The sequence below is a fragment of the Sarcophilus harrisii genome, chromosome 5 (genome assembly GCF_902635505.1).
Source record: "Sarcophilus harrisii chromosome 5, mSarHar1.11, whole genome shotgun sequence".
NCBI classification, from domain to species: domain Eukaryota; kingdom Metazoa; phylum Chordata; class Mammalia; order Dasyuromorphia; family Dasyuridae; genus Sarcophilus; species Sarcophilus harrisii.
In genome coordinates, this window is record NC_045430.1 from 254,720,296 (window position 1) to 254,745,035 (window position 24,740).

Sequence of the window (24,740 nt, forward strand, 5' to 3'; positions counted from 1 at the left end):
ATAAATACACTGGCTACTTCCGAAGTTTTATGCAAAATTTGAAAGTTAAAATTGAGCTTTAAAAAACACAGGGAGATTAAAAGAGTGAATATCTCTGACTGGAAGGTAAACGTGAGCAGCTGTGTAACGCTATGCAAAACATAGAAAAGACACGATCTGGTGGTCAAAGCACAGAAGCATCTATGACAAGAAAGAATAAGAGAAGTTAAGAGGAGAAAGTCAAATAAAATGCCTCAGGGATTTGACAAGAAGAGCAACCATGCCCTTCACTGGGGTTTGGGGTGGCAGGTAAGGGATCGGGCAGGCCGCACTCAAGTCAGACAAGAAGAGGGGTTTCAGACGGCAGGTGTGGGTGGGGCAAGAACAGAGGCCCACAACTTGAAGTAAGAAGGGAGCAGGAGGAGGACACTGGTGTGGCCAGGACAGACAGACTGCAAAAGGCAAATCTCTAAACAATCAACAAAATGGGAGAAAGCCTGGAGATCTACCCCACACCTGCACTTGCACGGGTCGGGCAGGGACTGTGTGCCTGAGATTATTCCTGGTCAGCCCCCCCCCACTCCCTTCACCCTGGCTCTCCTTCCCCGGAGCTGGCAGTCAGTCCGCAATGGCCGTCTTGCTTGGACTGTTCTTGTTCGGCTGTTTTCAGCCATGCCCGACTCTGCGACCCCGCCTGGGGTTTATGTGGAACAGTCTCCAGAATGACTTGCCCTTGACTTCTCCAGCCCATTTTACAGATGAAGAAGCTGAGGCACACAGGGCTAAGTGACTTGCCCAGGGTCGCAGGGCCAGGAAGGGTCTGGGGCTGACAGATGGGTCCTCCTGATGCCAGGCCCAGCGCCCTGAGCCCTCTGGAGCCACCTAGCTGCCCTGCCCTGCGGGCCAGCTAGCCCCCGGGCTTGTTTCTACCTCCCAGATGCTGGGATGCGTGGCCAAGGCCTCTTTCCCTTTGGTCTTCCCCAGAGACACGAACTAGCTTGCCCCGCACAAGGTGTTTGTTTTATTGGGTGACAAAGTCACCGGGTACTTTCCCCAAACCAAGCAAAGGACCTGCCCAGGAAACCAGAACCTGGACCGAGGGGTCAGCTCCCCCTGCACTTAGAGCTGCGCAAGGAGCTCTCACTTGCTCTCAGGGAGGCAGCGCCGCTGCGATTCGGCCTCCAAGGTGCCGCTCTCCCTCTGCAGCCAGACTGGCCCCTTTGCTTCTGCTGTTCTCTGGGAGCCCGTAACGGGCCGCCCCACGCCCAGCTAGCAGCACCCCCACTCAGGCTCTGCTCTGCACCATCGTCACGGCAAAAGCGAGCCAGCCTGCAGGCCGCAAGTTCTGAATTCCCGATGCGGCGCCCCCGGAATTCTGGCCCATCGCATCCGCGCGCAGCTAGAGCCCGGGATTCTCGGCACCTGCGGCTCCCGAGTTACTATGACAAGGCAGGAAAATGAGGGGGTCCCAAAGTTGTAGATGAACCCGTAAGGAAGACAAACGCCTGCAATGCACGCTGGAACACGGATTCTACTGACCAACAATTTAAAAGGATTCCTTACGAACAAGTCCACCTCCAGAGGTAACCTACGATTGAGACCACTGGCTCTAACCCAGAGGACAACAGCTAGGTGGGCGCTGGGCCTCTAGGCTAACTGGGCCTCAGGCACTTACTACTGGGCAACTGGAAAAGCGGATGCAAACCGCTCCATCCTCTTTCCCAAGAAAACCCCAAGTGGGTCACAAAGAACTGGACGTGACGGAAACAAGTGAACCCCGGCCCCCGTCCTGGACAAAGACTGATTGGCAAATGTTGGCCACCTCGGCCCTTCTTTTCATTTACATGTCTCCTTGAGTACAAAGGCCTTGAGACGGAGGGTAGAGGGTCAGGGGGATCCTGGGACCAAATGGGACCAAAAGCAGAACTGGACGAAACAGTGGTTAAGGAAGACTAAGAAAGACTTGCCTTGGCCGCGCCGCCTCACTCGCGTGTAGGAAGGCTTGATGGTCACAGTGGAGGATAAAGACTATTGGGGCCAACAGCTCATGCATACCCTGAGACATAAGAAGAAAATGAGAAGAAAGATATTGAATCCATTAGATCATAGCATGCCACAAAGATGGATTTCTAGAATCTGCACTAGCCAGTAACGTTACCGTGTACTATAAAACAAGAAAAAAAATCATATAGCATCAAAAAAAGTTGTCTCCTTTTGAAATTAAAAAGAAAAATTTATCAGTTCCAACTGAACCACAGCATTTATTTTTCTTCAAGATACAGTGAGTGGTTTTCTTTTAAATGACACAGCAGACAATAAATTGGCATGGTAGACAACCTTGCACCTGTCAGTTGCTACAAGAACTATGCTCATAAATATGAATTTCATTTATGCAAATTACAATCATGAGCTTCAGCAGAAAGATCTGCAGTAAGAAGGGTAACAGAGAAAAGTAGACCGGAGGAAATTATACCCAATGTTTTCATTGTATAATAGTTCAGAATTAGGATGTCAGTAGCTTTTGAGAAGAGCTGAAGTCAGCTAGCTTAGACTGTTGGATAATGAAAAGTCCCTACCTTTTGAGGGTATGACAAAGAAACAAAAGCTCTAAAAATACGGTTCTCCTTATGTTTACCTAGTAAAATACATATTTTTTTAAAAAGCAAGAGAAATTTTCCCCCCACAATTCAAAGGTTTTAAATTGATTTTCATTTAGTAATTTCAAAAACAGAATTTACTACTGAATTTGTATGGTGACTTACTAATCCTAAGGATTAATTGAATATAACTAAGCAATTTTAATGACTAAGATGTCCTATTATAGTTGTTAATTTTGGGGGGACTACAGGTAAATACACTGTTGCATGTGAATTTTCTAGGTAACTATCACTATCCCTACATGGAAAAAATTTTCTATTTTGAATATTTTTGATGGACATCTTGGCTCTTTTCTAAAGCAAAGGTTAATAAACATAATTTTACTTTACCTTAATGCCTCAGGATCCTCATCACAAACATCAATTAATAGCACAATGACAATGTCCTCAGGGACTATTTAGATATATAAATATAGTGGCTACACAAAATGCAACTTGGGTTCTAAGGCTGGCTTTTCATCACAGTGTATTCTCCATGACACTGACACTGGCAGCAGGCGCTCATTGCTCTATCTACATATCACATCCCACACCAAATAGATCTAGCTGGAGCAGGCATCCAGGAAGCCCTTCCCCAACCTTTCTTCCACTGTTCTCTTTCCCTTGAAACCCCACCCCACTTCATTCCCTGAAGAGAAGAGTCATTCTTTCATGCCTGCCAGGTCACCAACCTCTCATGGGAGAAGAAAGAACACCATTCAACTGGGTATCAGTCTCCTGCCTTCCATTATCACATCAGTGTCACTGCATTGGCTCTGAGTCAATCAAGAATAGGACTTAAGGTATAAGATGCAATAGGACTGGAAAGGGAGCAGGGGGATAAGGTCTTACTTCTCTGCCAGAATGATGACTTCAGTCTCCTTTGCTGGCTCTTTCCATGCATGTCATGTTGGCTATCTCCAGACCTCTATTTTAGGTCCTCTTTTCTTTTTTTCTCTCTCCACTTGACAATCTCATCAATTCCCACAAATACAATAATCACCTCCAAGTATATTTCTTCTAAGTCCAATCCCATGTTTTCACCTGACTGTGAGACTTTTCAGCCTTGACAGCTAGTAAGTACTTCAAACTCAACCTATTCAGAACAGTAGTAATTATCTGATTTTTTTCCCCTGAATTTATTCTCTTGCTCCAACCCATAATCAATTTCATATAATAAATAGGATGGAACATAAACACCTATTTATGAAACTGTTGATCTCTATTATAGACCATTTGCTTTTAAAAATACGTATAACATTTAATCTTTTAACTTAAAAAAAAGTTATTGCAATGTCTAGGCAAGAGGTGATGATGGCTTGTATCAGCATGATGGCTGTGAAAATAGGGAAGACAAGTATCTTTTAATTGTCTATAATGTGTTAGGCAGTACATCTACAAATACAAATAACACAATCAATACTTTCAAGATGCTTACACCTTCAAGAAGACAATAGAGAAGAGTAGGTTACAGAATGAGTAGATAGTAAAGAAATCAAGATTTGGGGTCTAAACAGGGAAGTTTAGTAATGATTCAACACGAAAGTAAAGTAGATATAGTAAAAGCTATGCTATCTGACCTCTTAAAAGAATTCAACACTTCTAAAATCCACCATTAAAAATTCAAGAGGCTATATCCGAGGTAGAAAATGAAAAAATGGATTAGCTAGGGTTGCTAAGTAGTTGAAACTTATTTTTATTAATGTTTTCAAAAAAAAGTTAGCTGTCTCTAATATATGAAAACAAATATATGTGTTCAAATCACTACCTTTTTATTCACTTGAAGTTCTAGAAATTAAGAGGATAAACTGCTTTACATACAATGATCTAAACTGAATTATTATTTTTAGTTAACTAGTTGCCAGTATCTGACCATTCAGTAAATTTAGGTTTACTAATATATAAGAAATTATATTTGCATTATAAAAAAGCAATCATGGAAACCTCTCTATAGCACCTTTTTAAAAAGGCTGATTACTTGAGTTTGACATTAATCGTTACTTCCTACATATCCTTATAAAGAATATTCACTGAAAAAGTTAAGCAAAATTGTCTACTAAAGTGCTAAGGTTACTGTAATGTCATAATAAAGTGCTGGAGATCACTGCTTTCCACTTTTCAAGTTTAATAAGTATCAACAGGAAAAGGATATATTATAATCATCTAAGTAGTTCTGGTTTAGCACCTTCTCTTTCATGTAAGTTCATTCAAGTTTCCCTAGATTTTTCATGGTTTAAAAATTTTGAGCAACACAACTGCCAGTCATTACTTCAGAGGCTCAATGATGGTACCCAACATCTGTCAGAAAGGTGATGAACTAAATATGCACAGAGATATCTTTTTTGACAAAGACAAAGTGGGAATGTATTTTTCTTGATTATGCATATGCTACATGGGTTTTATTTCTTTCTTCTTCTTCTTTTTTTTTTTTTTTGGAGCAGAGAGGTATGGAGAAAGTGGAAGAAAAGGAAAAAATGTCTTATTAATTTAAAAATTAATTAAAAAAAAAAGGAAGATGAGAACTGTATGCTTTTGTTCTAGTAAAGTGTTATCAATCATGTTGGCTGAATTTGATTCAAGTTGTCTTTATCTGTATTTCCCTAGTCTTTGTGTACATTGATTGTACTTCTTTCTTCAGTCTGTACCACTTTAAGTTTTTCTATGTTTCTTTGAATTCTTGAGATTTGTTATTTGTTAGAAGATAACAATACTTTTACTTATCATGGTTTGTTCAGTCATTCCCAACTGGCTGGGGATATATTTTGATTCCCTCTCTTTTGTCATTACAAATAATTCTATAAAATTTCTGTATTCAGGGTTTGGGTTTTTTTGGGGCGTGTGTGATTATTTTTCAAAGCCTCAATGAAGAGTCAGCTCCCACTAAGTTTTTTCTGCTCCCCAAGACCTCTTCTTGAGCTCTTTCCTGATTTACTTGGCATAAGTTATTTGTACTTATAAACTATTTGTTATATACCTAGATTGTTTATCAGTTCATGTAAGTTCCTTAAGAACAAAAACTGCTCTATATTTGTACCCCTAGGGTCTACCACACAGTGTCATATGGCAGGCACTTAATTGATTAACTGAATCTCTGATTATAAATCAGCACTAGTCCCAATAATTTTTCTTGCAAAATTCTAAGTTATTCTTTCTAACAGTTGTACCAATATCAATTCCACAAGTAAGCAAGCAATATGCTTATATTCTTATAATACCTGTAATGTTGAATTTTTGCATTGTTAATGTTCTTTTTCAGTTTGATGGATTAAATTTTTTCTTAGTTATTTTAATTTGCATTAAATTATTGGTGATAATAATTGTAGAATTTTTTCAGGTGTCATTTTTGGAAAATTGTAGATATCCTTTGAACATCTGTCTATTGGAGAAAGCTACTAATTTCCCTAACATTGTCTACCCTTGCAACTTTGGTATAAATACAAATTGGACATAATGATTTTCTTGGATATATTGATATAATTTCATTTAATATTTTGGCTCTGATACTGATTAGTGATAATGGTTTATAATAAAAAAAAAAAAAAAGCCTAACTACTTTACTTTATCCTTCACTCGTTTGGGTAACCATGAAGAAGTTGAGAAGATTTATCTTTTTCTCAATTTTTAAAGGGAATAAAGTCTTATTTTTAATAGGGTGTGGCAATTTTTAAGTATAAGATTTTTATCATGGATATTCAGGTCAAGGACAATTTACAACAAATTCTTAACTTTCCTTCTACTTCTAGCTACATGAAGTTTGTTTGTATAAAATCTTTTATAATGTCATATAATCAAGATAGTCCAATTTGACTTATAATTTCTCCATTTTAAAAATAGTATGAATTTTCTTCATATTTATAGCTGTAAAGGATGCTTTTTATCCTTAATTTTTTTTAAAGGTATGGCTGCTTATATTCAAGTTTTACATCCAGTAGGAATTCATGTTGGCCTAAATATTTTCTGCCACTTATTTTCCATTTTCCCAGCGTTTCTGAATAAAGAGTTCCTTTATTAGTTCAAACTATTTTAGATTTAGAGGTGGAAGGTACCTTTGAGACCCCCAAGGCTCCATTTTATAGATGAAAAAACTTAGGCTAAGATAAGTGAGTTGCATAGGGTGCCCACAACTAGTAGTTCAATCAAGATATGAAGTTGGGTTCACAATCAGGTTTTCCTGACTCTAAAATACCTGATGATCTTTTTTATTTGCTTTTAGGTACTGATTATTTATTTCTCTGACCTATTTTTCATTTTTTTATTTAGTAAAAAATAGTTGTATATAATTTGAGATCTGGCAACACCAGGTCCCTTTCATTCCCTTATGCACGTTCCTTCAAAGAAGGGTTTATTTTGATTTTTGTCTTCATAATCCCAACTGCTGTCCAGAGCGCCATAAAAGGCGCTTACTAAAGTGAACTGATTAAAGTGAACTGATTTTTGTTATAATTAGCACTGTTAATAGTGTATCAAATAACAATGAAGAAAGTGACCATTTTTGTTCATCTGTGATTTTCTAGGATTTCTCCTCCCTTTGTAATGTTTGCTCTTGATTTTTAGATAAATGTTTTGGATTATATAAATATCTTGCATACTTACATATGGCCACATACTTTCTGTATGTGATCATCACAATGCTCTTTAGTGTCTTTAAAAAAAAAAAGTGCTATACCCTCGAAGGCCTTTTTTTTAAATCTATGGATATTAGATTTCGTTATGCTGTTATTATATGCTTAATTATCCTACTAATTTTCCTAATGCTGAACCATTTTTGTCATGTTGGTATAGATGCAACTTGGATATATCTGTAATACTTTACTTACTCTTTTGGCTTTGATACTGACTAATGATAATGGTTCGTAATGGAACAAAAACCAAATCAACTTCTTTATCCTTCTCTAGTTTGGGTGCCGGCTTTTTTAATCTATTGCTGAGGATAGTCCATTGAGCCCAGGAATTATTTCTTCCTTGAATCTGAATGAAATCACCCTGTAAAACCACCCAGATTTTCTTAACGGCTGTCGCAGTTCTTCACAATTTTTCTGCTTCGTTTCCTGGTCTTCTCACAGGCCTCTCAGACACAAACCAGCATCCCAGGGGCCTTAATCCTTCTGTGAGAAGCCTCGCCCTGGTGCTGATGAGAGGCCATTCCGTGACCCACATCTTCTAGGACTGGCTTCTGGTTACGTTCTGAACCCCCTCGCCGGCTGCTTCACCACCAGCTGAGTCCTCCTTTTTTCCTTCTTCCCTGCGCCTCTTTTACTTCTAGAACCAGCTGTCACTCTCCCGGGTAGTTATCACCATCACTTTGTGGATGACGTCACTGAGCTTGGAAGGAGCTGGGTAACTCTGCCAGGCTCTGGCGGCTGGCAAACATCTGAGGCTGGATTTGAACTCAGGCCTCCCTGACTCCAGACCCAGACTCTGATCTTTAGCACAACTTTTCATAAAACAGATGGCTTCCAGGCCGTTGGTTCTCTGTCCCATTGCCCAGTGAAGGCTTTCCACGATAGTCAGATTCTGGGCGCTGTGGGCCAGCAATGGAGGGGACATCGCAGGGGACAACGCTGACCATCTGAGGAGGGTCTGGGCAAGTGGCTCACCCCCCACCAATGCAGGCACTTATCTCACTGGAGACCGTGGCGGGGTCTGGGAGTAGCTCTCAACCCCTGCACTGTCTCTGCGGGGGGTAGGTCCCCTGCTCTCAAAGCTGGGTTCCCCCACAGCTGGCAGTTCTCTCTCCTCAAGAAGGGTCCTTAAGAAAGGACACAATCATTGGGGAAACGGGGAGTGCTGGAGAACAGGAAGGCAAACATTCCCAGGCAGTCTTGTTTAAATTGTTAATTTAATTAGCCAACATTTTTGTCTCCCTCCCCCTACTCAGGCCCCTCAGGGATGATACTAAGGAAAACTTTAGCACAATGTGCATCCAAGTGATCGTAAATTCTGCATTAGTGGACTCTGATATGACTGAGTTTAACTGAGCAAGTTTTAATCTAGGCTGTGTAATGAGTACAGTACCACTTGGGGCCACTTCATTTTTGTTTCATTACACACCTGTCACTGTTGGTCCCTTTATCCAAAATTCTGTTCAGGGCATAGAAGGGGACGTTGCTTTAAAGAACACAGGAAATGAGCTCACACTGTAAATCCCAAAGTTTACAGATCAGGCAAAACTGGGGAGGTACCGGTTACAGGCAATCTGGCCAAAATCCCTAACCCAAGGACGGATTCTCATAGATCCACCAGAAATCCACTCAAAGCAAACAAATCATATTTTTAGACTAAGAAATCCAAATCCATTTCCACCAGAAAACACACCATGAGAGTATGTCCGGCCAGATGTTGGATATATAACCCAGGCCCATGACCACACACAGACTTTCTGTGTTCCACATGGGGCGAGTTCAAATTTCTCAATCATCAGATCCTATAACAACTTCTCTTTCCAGTCCCGCATGTTGCTCCTTCAGAAGCAGTCACTTTCTGTCCAGGTACATATACAATTGTTTTACACCTGGCTGTTGTGTGTGACTGGTAGGCAAGCTTGACACTTAGGAAAATTGGGAGAGTTTAAACCCTGAGGGGGTGGTATTGTTTTACCATCATCAAATTCAGATTCCCAATTCCCAACAAAATCTTCCTCCCTCTGAAGCCTTACTCTTCCTGAGACACTGTTTCTAGGTACTTCTTACAGATCTTAAAATATACTTGTTATTTTACTCAAGTTTTGTTTGTTTGTTTGTTTTATAAATTTTCCATGGAAAAATTTTTAATTATTTCACAAATAACTTTGCTATTTCTATAACACATCCTCAAAAAATATTTGTAAATATTGAAGAATGAGCAACTCAGCTAAAATTCATGTACTAAAATTTTTTTCATTTGGATCTTCTAATTTTCTTTGCATAGTAGTCTTTATAGTAAGGTATTCATCATAATGTAAAATGTATAGACATTTTAGGAGTGTGAAATTGTTCATATATTTTAAAACAAAAGATTGGTATGTTTTAAGCTAGATCAGTATGCAAATTGCTGTTTTATAATCAAAGCAATATACTTACTTCATAAGGTTACTGTGAATCAAATGGTTAATATATATAAAATCAATGTACAAAACTTTAAATTCCTATATTAAGGTCAGCTAATATAGTAGAGAAAGTCTATTATAATTGTTATAGGTTAATATGTTGAATGGGATGACAAAAAACTCAGCAGCTTAATCAACTCTAATCAATAGTGGAAAAAGCTCTAAGATTTGGGAAAAGGGATATGGACTCAAGTAAATTGCCCCTTAATACAGCTGTGGGACTTTGGGCAGGTCACCCAAAGCCCATGGATCTCTTTCCTCATCTGTAAAATTAAGGATTTGGAAGAGTTAATCTCTAAGGCACATTAGAGATAAAATCTATGATTTCTGGGATTACTTAATCTGATGAATCTATTAAAAGCCAAACATTTAAGCACATACTGTGCTAGAACTGGTACTCAGAGTAGACAGGCTAAATTTAAAACTCACAAAATAGCCACAAATTTTGCTTGTATTCAGAAGATTAGGAGGCAATAACATAGAAAAAATTAAATAAATATTAATATTAAATAGTTTTATTACGATCAAAGCACAAAATAATACATGGTGATACATAAGAGGGATGCAAAGAGCTGGGCAGGGTGACTCATGAATGGAGGGAGACGTACAATCTAACTGCAGTAATACTAAATCAAGTCTAAAGGACTACAGTCCTTTAGTAATTCCCCAGTGATGGAAAGCAAGAATCCTTTTGACTGGTTCACCAGAAGTGACCCCAAGCCAGAAGTCATCGCAAGGTTGGTTTCTCATCTAAACTCCTAAGGTTTCTTTCAGAGCTGCCCCAAACACTCTGACAAACTTGAAGTTACTAAACAGGCAGGAGAAAGCTAGCAAGGTGGCGAGAAGGTACAAATGGAAATTCCAGTAGAATCTTCTGGAAGGCCTGGTGGAAGAAGAGATGCTCCAAGTGACCATATTTTGGGTTTTCATATTTTGTACAAGTGACCAAGCAACTTACTAATAGATTCCTTTATTCCATGATCCTAAAATGTGCATTTTCTCCTCTGTACTGTCAGCATTTCTGCAGTCTCACTGCTTTACCTCAGCTGAGCTATTCTTTAGTAAGTGCTGCAGAACCAAATTTGTACCAGTGGAAAATAAAGGTAAAGAAGTTTCCATCTTCAACAGCCTGTAGGCTCACAAGATTGAACCTGTTCTTTTATCTGCCTATGTTCATTTAGCCCACCACGCAGTCTTTATTAAAGCCGAGGCATCAGGCAGTCAAAGTTCATTAATACCATTTATATAATCTCTGCAGTTTCAATTAACTCAGCAAGACATTCTACTACATGATAACAGTCTCATTAATTCAATAAAATCCCATAACTATTAACAATATGGTCTATGTTAAACGGGGTGTCACCTAGCACAAAATAATAGCTTTAACAGCTTGTGATGAAACTCAAGGTTTTTTCTTAAATTTGATCTGGCTAAATATTCAGTCCTTCTGCAGCAAGGTATTATTTCTCAGTAAAGAATCTACAGGATTTTAAACATGCACAAGGGGTAATTAAGCCTTTTAAGTCATACCCAGGAGTCAGATAATATTACTTTCTTGTTCAATAAATGATAGACTTTGTCTAAATTATCTAGAATGGGATCCTCCATTTCCCTGTCTACTCTTCAACACAAGTGCTATGGGTCACATTTATTGGAAATGGTGGGGCTGAGCAACATTGGGTTTCTGGATTTCTGATAGACAACCATATTCCATTGGTACAGGATTGCCCTAATACAATTTTTGCTCCTCTTCACAAACATAAAAAGGGAGAAAAGGCAGGTTGGATAATTGTTCTTTGGCCTGGTGATATGCAAGGTTTTCAAATGAATTCTAATCCTATTCAATTCTTTTGTTTCTGTAATGTGTTTTTTCATGTTTAGCTAAAATTTGACTAAAAAAATCCAAAAAAAAAACAAAAACCAGAACTTTTTTTGATATTTGACCCAAGATGTAGAATTTATCTTTTACACAGTAAAATCTGATTTTTTTTTTTTAAATGAACAAACTAAGCTTATGCCTTTTCTAGGCAATCAGTGTTTTCAAGATATAGTTAATATAGCCAGTTTTGTTCTCTATCCTCAAAAAAAGTCACAATAAACTTAAATTTATCTAAATATACTATGAGTAAATAATGGAAATTTCCTCTTTTGGAAAAGGTAATGTGTTAAAAATATTAATGAATATGTGAAGGATCAAATAATGGGATCATGATGAAAACTTAATAGGCATTTTCAATTGTTATAAGCAACTTTTTGAAACTAATTTTTTGCTAACTTTTAGATAACTTAATGGGGCACTTCGTAACTTTTTACATTATTTCACATATTTATAAAAATGCTGTACTTGGATACAATATTTATATCTACAACCGTGGAAAGTTTTATTACTAGATTGGCTTCAAAAAGGCTGTTTATAAACAAACTCCCAAAAGTTGAAAGAAAAGCTTGAGCAGCCTTATAGAAGACAATTTGGTGGAATGTCTTATAATAAGGAGGAAGCATATGTGCGTCAATGAGCTTACTTTTCTTCGCATGCAGCTGACAAGCATCTCTCTGATTGCCTGAGCATTATGATACAACTCTGGATACAATAAAGCCTACATTATTGCGCTATCATTTGTCAAGCTGTATAGAAAATTTTGAGTCAATGGATGCCACCTGTACGATATTTTCATTACCTGTTTATAAAGCAACTGCTCGTTTTCTCTCGCATAACAGAAAAGAACATCTGTAAGAATTTTTCTCACATTTTCTTGCTGGAAATACTGCATTTCAGGAAACCTGAAAAAAGAAAAGAGTCCTGAGGCAGGCAGCCCAGCTTAAAGAGACTTCTGCAAACTCTCACTTCTGAGAAGCACACAGGACTTTTGAGTTTTCTATTCAAAACCTTATCTGCATCTCAATTTTTCCCTGTGGCAAAACTAATGTTTTAATGAGATAGGAATGAAAAAAAAAAAGGGGGGGGGGGAAACACTTGAACCTCATAATTGATATCATTTAACCTAAAAAAATTTATTTTATACCTATAAAAATAAAAACATATATTCCCCCCAATAATAATGGCAGCCGTATTTACTCCACATCTATGATCTGCTTTTTTGTAAACAGTATCTCCAACTTGGGCTGTGCAAATGGAAGTCTTATTCATGTCTAAATGAACAATTAAAAGGGACAATATCCAACTTGATACAAATCTTAAAGAACTTTAATGAGTATATATAGTGATGACTTCAGGTCTCTTAACAAAATGTAATACTTTACACTGAGCATATACTAAGGGTTCTGGATATACTAAAAAAAACAAAAAACAAAAAACTGAAAAGACTGAGCCCCTGCTCTGAGATTTTAAATTCTATTTAGAAAGATAAATCATATATGTGTGTATGCATATATATATTTGTGTGTGATGTGTATGAAACAACCAAAGATCATTTCAAACCAATATAACCAAATATGTAAATAAATATTTTACCAACTAGATATAAAAGAAATAAAAAAAAATTAATGTGAGAAAACATTCAGATAAAGGGTTACTTATTAATGGACTATTTCCTACAGGTGAATTTTAAATTCATATTTTAAGGATGCATGGGAACACATTGGGAAAGGACATTCTAATAAGTAGAAATGTCATGTTAGAAAGCACAGACACTGATAAATTATTTAGTTAAAGAATATTATTATTTAGCAGAAAGTCCATGTAGAAATGAATGTAGTAACATGACAATAGTTGCCTAATAGGGACAGAGAAAGAATAAAAGGAATGGAAAGTTGATAGAGTTCCAAATTCTAAGTAGAGAAATTTATCTGTAATACGGCTAACAGAATTACCTACAGATTCCTGAATAGAAGGTAATGAACACATGTAGAAGATAATTGAGGAACTGGGTATTAAATGAATCAGGGCAGAAAGAAATAGAATCAGGTCGTGTGATCTAAGGATGTCACAATAAAATAGGTATGACTTGATGAGAGTTTAATTTTGGCTGTGAAAATGGAAAATATGGGAGATTTTGAAGCAAAGGAATAAGCAGGGAAAACAGGGAAGGAGATAGCTTTCATATAGGAGAATGAAGGGCAGAGAAAGCAAAAACACTTTAAGTACCAACAACTAAAATGTTGGGGACTTAGAAAATTGCTTTACCCGATTTTTACTTCTTGTGCCTTTTCTCACAAGGCACCAATGTAACTGTGATGTTACCATATAGATATCCCCTTCATGCTGATCCACAAGCTTACTGGAGTTTGCCTCTCTCCTGTGTTAGGAATCTTGCTTTCTTCCAATATTACGAGGACACAGTGGGGCACTCAAACTATCTCCTGACACAATTAGCGTGTCAAGCATTTGCCTGAAGAGTTGACCACATGCTAGACTCTTCGCTAAGGGCTGGGGCACAAAGAAAGGCCCCGAATCTTAAGCATCCAGTCTCAGAGCTCAGTTTGATGGGCCAAAGATGCAATAGCCACGAGCAGATGAGCTGCATACAGACCAAAGGAGAGGCTCTCAGAGGGAAGGGCCAGCACTCAGGACGTCAGGAAGGGCTTCCTGTAAAAGGGGGATCAGCCGGGACCTGAAAGAAGCCAGGTCAAAGACACGGGGAGGAAGAGAACCGCAAGGCTGGGGCAGATAGCTGGCCAATGTTCCTGGGTCAGAAAACACAATATCTGCTAGGAAGACGAGGCAGCCGACCCCTGGGCCCAGAAGGCAGGGCACAGTGCTGGCTACTGGAGTCTGGAGGCAGCGGGGGGCCAGCAGAGTCCTGGGGCCGGGGCAAGGACAGAAAGGAGGGGCAGCCTTGAGGTTGGGAGAGCTGCTGGACAACTCGGGGCATGGTCCGGCTGTGAGTGGAAAAGGGGCAGTGGCAGGACCCACAGGGTGTGCTGTGGTTCAGTCTTTTCAGTCAGAGTTTCCTTAGCAATGATGCTGGAGGGGTGGTTGAGGAGGAAGAAACCAAAAGCGTTAAGATAGCTCAGCTAGGGGGTCCCATTAGAAATAGTCTCCGGGATCCTGGTGCTCTGTGGCTGTTCAGGCAGTTAGCAAGGCCGAATTGACAGGAGTTGGCAACAGATAAGATGAGAAAGGGGAGGATAAGAAAGGAGGACCAGAGGAGAATCCAAAGGGATACGACCCACCCGATTTTTTGGACCATGAAAAGTGGGTAAAATAGCTATCAACTTTCAGACCATGCTTGTGATAAGAATTCTTAACCCTTAGTGTACCATTAACTTACTGCAGTAAAGAGCCCAATTGGTCTTACTGGGTAGAAGGTAATTGAATAAGTCTGTCTTATTGGTAAAGAAACAGTATCCGTCATGCTTCCAGTTCTGGTAGGGACCACAATTCTACCTGAGGTTCAAATCTCACTGGGACCTCAGCTTCCAAACGAACTAACACCATTTCTTCTCATTTTCTGCTCTGTCTTCTTGTCTCCATTGGATACTTCAGTTCCATTTTAATCAATTGTTCTCTATGTTCTCTCTTTGAAGAATGAGAAATAATCTTTCTTACTCATTAAAACTCAACATTAATTGTTCCAAATGTACACTGGAATTATTCCTAATCCTATTTTGCTAACAATTGTCCAAGATATTGTTTTGAGTTGGCTATGGACTAGCTGACTTTTGGTGTTCCTTTCAACTACTATTATTTTTTTTTTTTATCAAAATATCAAGATGACTGATTGTCCATTAGATATCCCCTATTCATTCACACATAGTAGAATCCATCAACTTCTGAAGAGTGAGAATTTAGAGCAGAATAGTAGAGATATCTCAAGTTAAATATTGATTTCACTGAACGAAGGAAGAAACAATGTAAAGGAAACTGGCACTAAATGACTGTCCAAAGAAAAGAGGAAGCAGAATTACAAAAACTAAGGTTATTTTATATAACATTGGTCAAACAGGTGAAAGGCATACAAGAAGGGAAAGAGATAATAACTGAGACTAACTTTGCTCAGAGGAAAGCCATGTACCTTACAAAGAATCTTTTAAGGAAGTGCTAAAAGTGGAGGCCGAGTAGAAAATGTTAAAAGACAATGTATGACAGAGGTGGCAACAGTGGCAGAACATCACCTGAGAGTTTAGTGACTGGCAGAAATGCCATAGAAATTGGAGGATAGATGAGCCAAAAGAAGGCTTCACCTCCAATGCCCCTTGGTCTATGGAGAAATGAACTAATTTAAAGATGGAGGAAATATTGTTAACTAATATCACATTAGTTTCAGTTCTGATAAGTGGAGGGAAAAAACAGGATTATCAAATCCTTGAATTTAACTTGTCAGGCCCTTCTTCAGTTCTTCTTTGGAAATCTTCCATGCAAACAATGAGGTAATATTCTATGGAGTATTCAAGATCAGAATCGAGAATGGGAGAAAGTCCTAAAAAGTACCTTACTTACTTTTGCCAACAAATATCTATGAGCTATATAGTAAGAGTTTAATATCTATCCACTAAAAATGTAAATTATATTACATACCAATTCATGGTTTCATTTAAATGCATACTAACCACTTCCAAGATTAAAAACTAGAGATCTACCAGAATTAAATTGCAGGTAGATAATTTAAATTACCCACTTTTAGCAAATACCCAATCAACTGAAAATGTGTATTAGGCAGACATAGCGTACCTCATCTAAATGCAATAGCACACCATCCACAATTCTACTCTACAGAGTTGAAGTGCCAATTTGTAAAATCTCACAGTATTCCCTTTTTAGAAGAAAAAGCCCCTTTAATCTTTAAAGAGGAATAGTTGCCTATAAATTCCAATGGGGCATCCACAGAATCATCCAAGGTAGACATATATGCTAAACTACTAAAAAGAAGTCTGCTCTACTTTAGAAGATGGAAAAGCAATCATTGAATTCTAACATTTTGAGCACCTTAGGGATTAGAGTCTCATTTTATAAATGGGGAAACTGAAGGACAAAAGCTTAGATGACTTGCCAAAGAGATATTTGCAAGGGTGCCTAGACTGGCATGTGCTAAGCTATCAATGTTTATTCTCTTCCTTCCCTCCCCCTCCCACTTGTCCAACTTATAGAATATCCAAAACAGAAACCTAACTCCCACTTTAGTGTTTTCTAACTATATCATAAAGCCTTTCTAATCATATAATGTGCTGGAGTATTTAAGTAAAAGTTAATGAGTATCGGGGTATATTTAAAAAAACCCTCAACATTTTATAGTCATGATATCTGTCTTCATTTCAAATGCTTGGAAGAAGGTTAAGCTATTATTAGGGAGATGTGGTGGTAATGGTGGTAATTCTAAATTCAATAATCCTGAATTTCTCATGATGTCTATTTTATTTCTTCTTCTGTCTATACATTTTAAGCCTCTTTCTTTCATAGGATATATATTATGTGTATATATGTGAATATTCACACAAATGTATGTGTGTACATTCACATACATAGAAGAAAAACAAATGAGATTGTTATCCCAACCTTCCCCAAATTAAAATGGTAATCTTGCTTTAAAAAAAATCAATGGCTTTCCCAAGTTGGATATGCTGGGATGGAGTTAATGTTGAGAACATAATTTTAAGTCCAAATAATAGCATGCAACATTTTGTTTCTGGATTGTATTTTTGCTTTTTTAACCAAGATGTAAATAAATATTTAAAGAATGGATTAGTGGCTATGCCTTAATAGCAATTTTATTCATCAGAATGACAGAAACCATGTGCTATAAAACAGAGGGAAACAAAAATCCTGCACACATCAAGAAAATAAAACTACATAGGACGGAATTGAAGAAAGTAGTTCCATCTTGAAATGTTTATGAGAATTTCTGCATCTAATCAGGGGTTACAATTAGAGAGCTGATATGACAGTAAAACTACAGATGGGAAGCTGAATGGCATGAGAAACTACTGTTGGTGACTCCATTTTAAACATCCTTCTGGAGACAGTGAAAAAGAATTTGGAGTTTTTTACTTGACTGATGAAAGTGAGTTTTCTGTTGCAACTCTGTATTTTAGCATTCTTGTATAGATCTGATTGTTTCAGGAGTTGTCTTATATTTGACCAAATTTATCACAATATTAATAGTGTGTAAAAAAAAAACAAACAAAAAACAAAAACAAAAAACCAAACGCCAAACCTGATTTAATTCAATCTGTCATCCTTTGAAAGAAAATGGTAGATAATATTTTTAAATGGACATGTTTTCTGTAATCTAAAAGGAGTTTGTGTTCATTCAACAAACATTTACCAACTGCTTTCTATGTACAAATATAATAGCTAAGTATTAGCGACAAAATGTAAATAGCACTTGTCTTCAAAGAACTTACAATCTACTAGGAAATACAATACATAAATGGATGATTAAATACTCAAACATATGAGGGGAGTGATGAAACAGTACTCTATGGGCAGGAGGTGGAGGGATAGAAGAGTTTTGAAAGTTAATAAAAAATAAGGAAAGGCTTCCCATTAAGATAAGGACTCTAAGAAGCAGAATTAAGGCCATGATGCATTTCATGCTTTTTGGGATGGTGAAGGGAACTGGGGAGAGGCAGTCAGTGCAACTGTCTGGAGAAAGGAGATGGAATTTGCACCTCCCTTGGTTGATCTCTCTCACAGACTAAGGTTTCTCTGCTGTTGGAGAACACGGCCATGTCTCCCTGTCCTTTCACTCCATCTCTCCCGTCTTTACCAAGTATTCTCTACCTCGTTTTGCTCCCACAGCTGTATTTACAGCAGATTTCGGTCAGTGTCTTCACTTCTCTGAACTTTCTGTAGTTTGGCTTCTGGTTATCATTCAGCTGAAAATGTCCTTTCCAGAGTAACCAAGATTCCCTTCTTGACCCTGCTGGTCAGCCCCTTCTCCCTGACATTCTTCTCTCCACATTTCCATGGCCCTGGGCAGTCCCGGCTGTCTATCTGAACATTCCATGGTTGTCCTTACTAATGATGTGGGCTGCCCCCCCGAGTTCTGTTCTAGACCCCTACCGCTCCATCTGGTGATCTCATCGAAATGATCACCTCCAAGTAGATGATTTCCAGCTCTATGTTTTAGTCCTCTCTCTGTATTGTGTCTCCAACTGCCTCCCGGATGTCTCCCCTCTCCCTAATTTCCTTATTCTTGCTGAGGATGCCACTGGGCTTCCCAGGCCAGGCTCACAACCATGATGCCATTCCAGACCCTTACTCTCTCACTCCTGGTCCATCATACCCCAAGGCCGATCGCATCCACCTGGCAGCATTTCTTATTAAGCAGCTTTTAGAAAAACAGGGAATGGTACAGTGGACAAAGTGCTGGCTCAGGTCTGGCCTCAGAGACCAGTCCTTAGCTGGGTGCCTGCCGCAGTTCACATGTGTCACTGAGGACAGTAACAGCAAACAAGATTTCTGGTGTGACACACGTAGCCTCCTGCCTGGCACACGGTACAAGTGATTTAAATGCCAGCTCTGATCATGGTGGTATTGCCGGCTATCTCCAGGATCAAATACAAACATGGTCCTGTTTGGCTGCATAGCTGGGCCCTTACACCCCTCCTGGTCTCGTCTTATTCTTCATTCTAGGATCAGTGATGCTGGCTTTGCTGCTGTTTGTCACCCTCTGACGTGCTGCCTTCTCACTGGCTTTCCATGTCCAGCATGCTCTTCCTGCTCAGCTCTGCTTTTTGTCTTCTGTGGCCTCCTTCAAGTCTCAGCTTCCCTAAGAAGCCTCTCCCGATCAATTCTGCCTTCTCTCTACTGATAATTTACTCTTCATCCTGTTTCTGTCTTGTATGTACATGGTAGTTTGTATGCTGTCTGCCCTGATAGAAAATGAGCTTCCTGAGGGCAGGGACTGTTTTTGCCTTAACACGGTATCTGGAGCATAGTAGGTGCTTGCTGACTGACTGACTGGAAAGCGAGTTAGAAAGGAGGTGAGAAAGCTCCTCATGGCCCTTCTGCTAGTGGTGAGTTATTCCTTCAATCTTTCTCTTGGGGAAATACCATGATGAGCTATCGGTTATTCTCTAGATGTAGTCATCAGCTGTCTTGTACCTCAGCTCTTGCAGTCTCCTTCTTCCATGGATGAGTTTTCTTGGAACCTCCATTTTGGGGAAGGCCCTAGATAAGAAATCTTTAATTCTTGGGACTCGGCCATCCTGTGCCCCACCTGGATCATCGCTGTGTTGTGTCAAAGGGCTTTTGTCGCTCAATGAAACCACGAGTGTGCTGTGCAGGGTTCCTCAAATAGATCACAGTGGAGAGCTCACACAAAGGGCCTTCCTGGAGAAGGAAATGGCAGACACTCCAGCATCTTTGCTGAGAAAGACCTACCGACAGTAGTGAAATGATAAAATATGGCACAGGAAGATGAACCCCGCAGAGAGGAAGGAACATAATACTGGGGAAGAACGAAGGCTAACTAGAAGAAGCTCCATAAAGAATGATATGGCTGGGTCAAAGCTGAAAGGAAGCTCAGCTGTGAATAGGTCTAGTGATGAAAGAAAAGTCCAGGGCTGCAATGAAACATGGAAAACAAGGTCTATGAACCAAAGTAAGTTAGACTTGGTCAAACAGAATATGGAAATTTTAAATATCAACATCTTGGGTGTCAGTTAAATGGATGGGAATGGGTGAATGTAATTTAGGTGATCATTACATACATTACTGTGAGCAAGAATCTTAAAAGAAATGGAAGAGCCTTCACAATCAATAAGAAGGTGAGAAAAGCAGCATTGGGTCTCAAAAATGACAGAATGATATCTATTTGAATCCAAGGCAACATCACAGTAATAACAGTCTATGCTCCAACATGTTGAAGAGGCCAAAGCTGATCACTATGAATACCTAACAACTTCTATAAATAACACCAAAAAAGATGTCATAGTTATCAAAATAGATAGGAAGTAGGAAATCAAAAGATAACTGGAATAACAGGCAAGTTTGGAGCACAAAATGAAGCAGAGCAGAGACTAACCAAATTTTGTCAAGACAACTCATTGGTTATAACACTCTTTTTCAACAACCCAAAAGATGGCTTTTCATGTAGACAACACCAGATGGTCAGTACTGAAATCTGATTGATTATATATAGTAACCAAAACTATAGAGCTTTTCTACATAGTTAAAACAAAACCTGGAGCTGACTATGGCTCAGGTCATTGCAAAATTTAAATGAAGAAAGTAGAAAAAACTTTCAGATGACTGAAATAAACTCACTTATGAATAAGAAATGGAGGCAATGAATACATTTGAAGTGTTACACCTAGGACATAGAATGCCTGAAGAATATGGACAGAGGTTTGGTATACACTACAGGCAGCGACAACAAAAAAACAGCCAAAAGAAAAAGACAAGCAAGAAACCAAAATGGCTGTCTGAAGGCTTTACAAATAGCTGAGGAAAGAAGGAAAGGAAAAGGAAAAAAGAGAAAGATATAGTCAAGTGAATGAAGAATTCCAGAGAAAAGGAAAGGGACATAAGGCTTTCTTAAATAAACAATGCAAAGAACCAAAAGATAAGAATAGAATGGTAAAGACAGATTTCTTGAAGAAAATTAAGAGATACCAAAGGAACGTTTCATGCAAAAATGAGCATGAAATGCAAAAATGGTAGACACAACAGAAGCAGAAGAAATGAAAAAGTGGCTAAAATTTACAGGAAATTTATATACAAACAAAATATACAAGACTTTAGCATCACCAATAACCTTGATGGTGTGGTTACTGATCTGGAGCCAGACATCCCGGAGAACAAATTCAAGCAAGTCTTAGAAAGCATTGCTAACAGTAAGCCTTGTGGAAGTAATGAAATTCCAGCTGAGATATTTAAAATCTTAAAAGATGATGTTGTTAAAGTACTACGTTCAATACGCCAGCAATTTTGGAAAATTTAAAGGTAGCCACTGATTTGGAACAGATCATTTTATGTCTCAATGCTAAAGAAAGGCAATGTGAAAGAATATTCAAATTATTGGACCATTATGCTTATTTCATACACCAACAAAGTTATGTTTAAGATTCTGCTGCTGAGCCTTCAGCAACATGTGAACCAAGAGTCACTAGAAATTTGGTTTCAAAGAGGCAGAAACCAAATTGCCAGCATTCAATGCATTAAGAAGAAAGCAGGGGAGCTTCAGAAAAATATCTCCTTCTGCTTCACCAACTACAGTAATGTCTCTGACTATATGAATCACACCAAAAATATGGCAAGTTCTCAAAGAGATGGAATGACCAGATCTTCTTGTCTCCTGAGGAACTTAGATATATAGGTCAGGAAGCAATAGTTAAAACCTAATATGGACCAAGTGATTGGTTTAAGACTGGGAAAGGAGTATGACAAGGCTGCAAATTGTCATTTATTTAACTTATATTCAGAGTACATCATATGAAATGTCAAACTGGACAAATCAAAAGTTAGAATTAAGGCTGGAATAAATATAAACAACCCAGATATGCAGACAATAACTCTTTGATGGCAGAAAATGAATTAGAAATACAAAAGCTTCTTAATGAGGGATAAAGAAGAGAGTCTAAGAGATAAGGTTTATCTAGTCAAAGTTATGGCTTATCCCAATAGTAATGTGTGGCTGTGAAAGCTGAGTGCTACAGAATCTGAGGAACTCTGAGGAAGACTCTTGAGAGTTCCTTAGAGTGCAAGGATATCAAATCAGTCAACCCTTAAGGAAATTAATTTAGACTTCCCATTGGAAGAATGTATGCTGAAGCTGAATATTTTGGCCATGAAATGAAGAAACAGGACTCGGTAGAAAAGACCCTGATATGGCGAAGAACTGAAAACAAAAGGAGAAGGGACAACTGAGGATGAGATGGATATAGTTCCTTAGAAATAATTAACATAAGTAGGGACAGACTTTGGAAGAGCATGGAGGACAGGAGGCTCTGGCATACAATGGTGCATTAGGGTCATGAAGAATCAGATACATTTTCAATGTATGATGCCTCTGGTACACAGTATGTGCTTAATAAGCACTTTCTGACTAACTGGAAGCCAAGAGAACAATCAGGAAACTGACATGATAAAAGCCAGAGTTAAAGTAATGGCTATGTTTGTTCGGGTTTAAGACCTCTCATATGATAACTTTTAATATGACAAGTGGAACTATTTCATGAGAAATAAAGGAGTTAATAAAAAACTGAAATGATCAAAGGCCTTGTCAGTGCATTATGGTACATAATTAGGTAATTAGGAGTATTAAAAGAGACAAAGCACCCAACCCAGATGAATCAGTGAAGATGTTAGTGTTCAGTAAGTTATCCCATGAGGGAAAAAAAGGTCCTTGGTGAGAGTTGTTAATAGTGCAATAGGACAAGGGAGCATTGAAAACCTTGAACAATAAATAAGGAGTTTTTTTTTACTTTAAAAAACTGAAAATTAAAATATCTGAAAATCAAAATTTTGTAAATGGTCGATGCAAATGTTCAAGATTAAGTAAGTATTTATGAAACACTGAAAATCAGTGGTATGTCAATCTGTCTCCTTTAATTACTTTACAGAGAAAAGGGAGAACCAAAGTCTCAAATTGTAGATAGAGCTGTTGTATTTATTTCTGTAGATCTTTCTCTCTCACACAATAACACAATGGCACAGTGTAAGGAGAAACCACTGGCTAGAGTCAGTAGCGATAGACTCCAATGCCTAACCAGCAAGCTCACGAGGCTGTAGGGCTCTTCTGGGATTTAGTTCCATCATCTATTACATAAGAAAGCGAAATAAGAAGATCTTCAAAGTCTTTGCTAATGCTGAAAATTCCATCATTATCTTACAATAAACCTATCAATACCACTGAGCTTGAACTTGTGAGACATGCAGAATTCAATATTTGGCCACAATTGGAAATAAGGACTTCACAGTTTTGTGTTCTTGTGATCCTTATTTAAGAAGTTTCTCCTCTAGCATAATCTTCATATTTTTGTGCTACTGTTTATTTCAGAACCTGCTGAAACTTTTGATGAGGACTGAATTTAACTTTAATTAAACTTAGATGAGAAGGCCTGGGCCTTTGGGGGATTTTAGGGAGTGATTTCATAATGCTAGTGCACAAACCACACTTTATTTTTAACTATTGACAATAATCTGAATACCCAATCATGAAGAGTGGCTACAAGCTGGCTTAGTGAAAACAGATTGGATGTCAGAGGGTTGGAAACAATCCTATTGCTGAGAAGCTCTGGATGACAAAGTTCCTGCCAAGCAATGTCTTCCTCCTACTGCTCCTTAGATGCCGAAGGAAAGGCTACCCAACATGTTGATCAAAGTACTACCACTATCTGCCCTTTTTAAAAATGCACCCACAGTCTGACTCAACTAGAGTTTTAAAAAAACATTTTTTGTGATAAAGAAGATTCCAAATTTTAAAGTAAGAAACTTAGTGAAACAGAAGAAAAAAAAAAGATTTATAAAGCTGAGATATCATAGGGAAAGAAAAACATGAAACAAAAGTAATAAATGAGAACATAGACATTTTAAATTTTTGCAATCACAGTAGTTGGCTACATATTGAATTTTACCTTAAATATTGTCAATGGGGGAGAGCTATGAGCCACTTGATAGAAGAATTGTTTTTTGCGTTCCTGAAAATCTGTTTTCCCCCCTTTAATATTTAAGAAATACACACACACACACACACACACACACACACACACACACACGCATGCACGCAGGTTGCTGACAACTCTTAGAGAGCGGCTTGTGTTGTAGTTTTCACTTTCCAGGCTGTGAACGAGTGCATATGTGAGGGCTGGTTGTGCATGCACAAGCGTGTACTTTGTCTGCATTAAACAAAATCGCAACACAACACAAAGCTCTCCCCCTCGTTCATGTGCGCCTGCAGTCCACCTCTAGGAGAGTGAAAATATAAATACAAGCTGCTATTTTGGTGTGATCACACGAACATGGCAGCTTGTGTTTTTTTTTTTCCCTTTAACATTTTAACACTGGGCAGATTGTCTGCATTAACACACACCAAAATCAATTCTGCTCTGAAAATTCTTGTAAAATCTTTCCCTGAGGAATTATTAAAAAAATAAAAATGAATTTTAGAAAATATAACTTTTTAATGGGACAGTAT

At 38.3% G+C, this 24,740-nt stretch overlaps 1 protein-coding gene across 7 annotated transcripts in view; it reads right to left on the bottom strand.

Annotated features, from left to right (window-relative positions):
- TBC1D5 (TBC1 domain family member 5) overlaps positions 1–24,740 on the bottom strand; it is a 571,191-nt gene that overhangs the window by 194,764 nt on the left and 351,687 nt on the right. For all 7 annotated transcript variants that reach the window (XM_031940325.1, XM_031940321.1, XM_031940324.1 and 4 more), the window contains 2 exons: positions 12,378–12,480; positions 1,947–2,035 (listed from right to left, as the gene is read on the bottom strand). In XM_031940325.1, coding sequence (XP_031796185.1) covers positions 1,947–2,035; positions 12,378–12,480 — 192 coding nt within the window. The remainder of the gene's footprint in view (positions 1–1,946; positions 2,036–12,377; positions 12,481–24,740) is intronic.